Source organism: Rhinopithecus bieti, unplaced genomic scaffold (assembly GCF_001698545.2).
Source record: "Rhinopithecus bieti isolate Rb0 unplaced genomic scaffold, ASM169854v2 scaffold_9696, whole genome shotgun sequence".
NCBI lineage: Eukaryota > Metazoa > Chordata > Mammalia > Primates > Cercopithecidae > Rhinopithecus > Rhinopithecus bieti.
The window spans coordinates 2,071,295-2,075,995 of record NW_016806217.1 but is presented as its reverse complement, the minus strand read 5'-3'; the positions used below and the strand labels follow the sequence as shown (position 1 = coordinate 2,075,995).

Here is a 4,701-nt window from a genome sequence, read left to right as displayed (position 1 = left end):
TTTTTTTTTTTTTTTTTTGGTAAAATCTCTGGCCTAATTACTAGTAAAGATTACTCAAGGGGTGGATGTGAGTAAAAAATAGATTTTCTTTTCCACCTTTGACTTTTGCTTTGATGTATGTGTGTGGATCCCCAAACTTTAGTTTATGTGTACTTTTTCTGTCTGTCTGCCATCCAGGTTAGGGAAAGTTTCTCCTGAAGATGTAGAATATTTCAATTGCCAACAGGAGCTGGCTTCAGAGTTGAATAAACAGTATCAGATAGTAGAAAGAGTAATAGGTAAGTACATGGTAACTCACTTCAGCCATGTTTGAACTCAAGGAATAATGGCTTTTGCTTTTGGCAGTAATGTAAATTTAAAAAATACATTTTGGAGACTAGACAGGTCCTAGATTTATTTTAAAGGAAAAGCTAAGGAGATTGGCTGGTAAATTTGGATGTGGGGGATGAAAGAAGGAGGTGTTAAGTATCATGTCAAGATTTTTGGCCTAAACATGTAGAAATATAGAGGTACCATTTACTGAAGTAGAGAAATGAAGGGAAGAGCCGATCATTGGAGTGAGAACCAAGACCTTAGTTTGATATTTGTAAGTTTGATTTACTTCTTAGTCATCTAATTGGAGAATATAATGAAGGCTGCAGCATATGTGAACCTGGAGCTTAGAACTCTTAGTCTGGGCTGGAGATTTAAATTTGGAAATTTATCAGTATTTAGATAGTATTTAAAGGCTAAGATTGAACAGGATCATCAGAAATAGAGTACCACATGGTAAGAAGTAGTATGAGAGCATTTCAGCTTTTGGAAGTCAGAAAGAAGCTGGCAAAGGAGACTGAGAAAGAACAGTCAGTGAGACAGGAGGAGAGCTGAGAGAGAGTGGGTCCCTGGAAGCCGAGTGATTCACATAGCCAGGAGGGAGGAAATGCTGTCAGTCAAGGACGATTAGGACTGAGACTTGATCTGTGAATTTGGCACTGGTGAAATGCATCCATGGAGTGGTGAGGGTGCGGCTAGGGTAGGTTCCAGAGAAAATGAGAGGGGATAGCAAGTATAAACAACTCGTTGGGGGAGTTTTCTTACAAAGAGGGACAGAGAAGTGGAGTGTCAGCCTGAGAGAGAGATGAGAAAAATAATGTTTTTTCTTCTTCCTTTTTTTTTTTCTTTGAGATGGAGTCTCACTCCGTTGCCCAGGCTGTAGTGCAGTAGCGTGATCTTGGCTCACTGCAACCTCTTGTGTCCTGGGTTCAGGTGATACTCCTGCCTCAGCCTCCTCAGTGGCTGGTATTATAGGCACTCTCCACCCCCACCACGCCTGGCTAATTTTTGTATTTTTAGTAGAAACAAGAGTTTCACCATGTTGGCCAGGCTGGTCTTGAACTCCTGGCCTCAAGCAATCTGCCTGCCTCGGCCTCCCAAAGTGCTGGGATTACAGGTGTGAACCACTGTACCCGTTTTTTTTTTTTTTTTTTTTTTAAGGTGTGAGGTAGTAGAATCTATTTGCATTCTTATTCATAGAACCTGAACTGTTTCATTCTTCATTGTGTTTATAACTTTTCTGTCTTATTTTGTATTTGTTTAGCTGTAAAGACAAGTAAATCTACATTGGGTCAAACAGATTTTCCAGGTAAGCAAGAAATTTTATTTATAAATGTTCAACATTTCAGAACAGTGTATATTTTGCAGATTATTTTCTTTTGTCATGTGATGTTTTGTTGATTATGCATAAAACAGAATGTCATTTTTCACTTTTAATTGACAGTTGCTAATCTATAAATGTTTTTATATGAAATAGCTCACAGTCGGAAGCCGGCACCCTCAAATGAGCCTGAGTATCTATGTAAATGGATGGGACTGCCCTATTCAGAGTGTAGCTGGGAAGATGAAGCCCTCATTGGAAAGAAATTCCAGAATTGCATTGACAGCTTCCACAGTAGGAACAACTCAAAAACCATCCCAACAAGAGAATGCAAGGTATGGTGATGGTTGGCTTTTGTTTTTTCAGGGAGAAGATATACTGATACAGAGGATTGGTCACGTATGTGCTGAGAAAATATTACAAAATGAAATGGTGATCGCCATTTTGAAGTGAAAGAAGGTGACTTAAATGTGACATTAAAGCAAAAGGAGAGAATGAATTATTTCATGGCTTTGTTGACTTCTTTAATCTGCAATTTACATAGTTAGAAATAGAGATATTTTGGAGAGTACTTAAAAGGATTTAGGCACTTTTATTTTATTATTTTATTTTATTTTGAGGCAGAGTTTTGTTCTGTCACCCAGGCTGGAGTACAGTGGCACTATCTCGGCTAACTGCAACCTCCGCCTCCTGGGTTCAAGTGATTCTCCTGCCTCAGCCTCTTGAGCAGCTGGGAGCACCATGCAGTGGCTCACACCTATGGTTCCAGCTACTTGGGAGGCTGAGGTGGCAGGATCGCTTGAGCATAGGAGTTTGAGGCCAACCTGGGCAAGATTGTGATAACCTTTCTGAGAGCAGGAAGTGATATAAAAGGCGAGTATCTTTGAATTCTAAGTTAGAAGTTAAATATATAGGCTTATTTGCTAGATTGACTGTATAAATCCTTTCCTTGGAATTTATTCCATCAGGAAAGTGATGTGCTTGGGTCCTCAGTAATAAAATATCAGACAAGTGGTATGTCTCTAGAAGTTGACATTCATGTTAATGGCACTAGAATTCTATCTATGAAAACCAGTATTTAATTGCCGGTCAAAGAGTGTGATAGGGAAAATGTGATCAGAGAAGCACCGATGTAGAAGTCTCTGAGCTCCAGTGGTCATTGAATGGGTTTTAAGAGGAAGTTGTGGTTCTGGAGCTGCCTCTGGCCCTTGTATAATGGATTGATGCTGCTGGCTGGACAGACAAGAGGGGGGCCCAGGGTATTGCCCTCCCGTGGAAGGTATCAAGAAAAAGATGCTTATAGTTGTAGTTCAGTAGGAGAACTGCTAGACTCCAGGAGTTAGGAGAAGAGGAATGATGTTGACAAGTACATCAAGGTCAAACTGTGTGTCTTGGCTACCTCGAAGGGTATTTTGACTTTATCGTCTAGGTATTGGTACTACTGAGTACAGTGGCAGTATGAAAACAGTATTTTATTTAGAAAGCTTCATCTAATAGCAGTATATAGGAGACTCTGGAGTAAGTAATTATTAAAGCCAGAAGGTCCAGCCAGTAAGATGTCATCGAAGTCCATGAATGAAGAAGTGGTATGAGGACAAGGGAAGTAACAGTGGCATGGAAGGAGTGGATGGGAGAACAATTATGGGGTAGGTTTGGTAGGAGTGGATGGATGGCTGGATTTTGGAGAGTAAGCAGTCAGATTCCATTCACTGCCAGTGGCCCTCATAGAAGAGTTGAATATATCAGTAACCTTATCAGATATTCTTATTAGGATGATACTTCTCATAATGTACCCTATAGAGCACTAATCTTCAGAGAAATGTCCCCTGAAAAAAGACTTCTGGCCATGTAACTTTGGGATATGTCCCTGAATAAATTTCTCCTGTAAATTCACACTATGGACACACATTTTAGACTTTGAAAAGTCATGAGTAAAGAAGTTTGTATAACTTTTTGATCGGTTGTTTCCTAAACTGATTTGGCCACAGAATCCACGTTTTTATGCAAATCATAGAGGCTGACCTCACTAGAATGCTACCCCTCAAGCCTGTGGGGCTGAAAACAACCTTCTCTTCAGAACCTTGTTGTTTCTGAAGGGGAAACCAAATTCACACAATTTAAAGGGTTTAAGGTAGATGGGCTGCATTTCTGAATTTACAAATCCTGTTACGGTGAAGATCAACTGCATTTAGTATATGACAGCTGGAGGCAATGTTTTGTACTTTTTTTTTTTTTTTTTTTTTTTTTTTTTTTTTTTGAGACGGAGTCTCGCTCTGTTGCCCGGGCTGGAGTGCAGTGGCCGGATCTCAGCTCACTGCAAGCTCCGCCTCCCCGGGTTTACGCCATTCTCCTGCCTCAGCCTCCCGAGTAGCTGGGACTACAGGCGCCCACCACCTCGCCCGGCTAGTTTTTTTGTATTTTTAGTAGAGACGGGGTTTCACAGTGTTAGCCAGGATGGTCTCGATCTCCTGACCTCGTGATCCGCCCGTCTTGGCCTCCCAAAGTGCTGGGATTACAGGCTTGAGCCACCGCGCCCCGCCATGTACTTTTTAGAATAAGATAACATGAAGATAATTGTTTCTGAAAATAGGAGACTCACTGCCATATAATAGAGAAGACATAAAGTGCTATTTAATGATGTTCATAGACTTATTTCAGGAAAGGGACAAGTTAACTAAAAATATTTTATTTGAGGATGAACCAACTCTGGCTTATGGTATATAAACCATAAGAAAGGGGTGATGGAGTGAGCTGGTGATTCACACATGAAATTTACATTTTTGGCCAGGTACAGTGGCTCACGCCTGTAATCCCAGCACTCTGGGAGGCCGAGGCCGGCGGATCATGAGGTCAGGAGATCGAGACCATCCTGGCTAACGTGGTGAAACCCTGTCTCTACAAAAAATGCAAAAATTAGCCGGGCATGGTGGCAGGCACCTGTAGTCCCAACTACTTGGGAGGCTGAGGCAGGAGAATGGCGTGAACCTGGGAGGCAGAGCTTACAGTTAGCTGAGAGTGCGCTGCTGCACTCTAGCCTGGGTGACAGAGCGAGACTCCATCTCAAAAAA

General features: G+C 41.4%; 1 protein-coding gene across 1 annotated transcript in view; it reads left to right on the top strand.

Annotated features, from left to right (window-relative positions):
• CHD2 (chromodomain helicase DNA binding protein 2) overlaps positions 1-4,701 on the top strand; it is a 151,438-nt gene that overhangs the window by 62,530 nt on the left and 84,207 nt on the right. Inside the window, 3 exon segments of the mRNA XM_017875233.1 lie at positions 178-278; positions 1,577-1,621; positions 1,790-1,968. Of these exon segments, the coding sequence (XP_017730722.1) occupies positions 178-278; positions 1,577-1,621; positions 1,790-1,968 (325 nt within the window).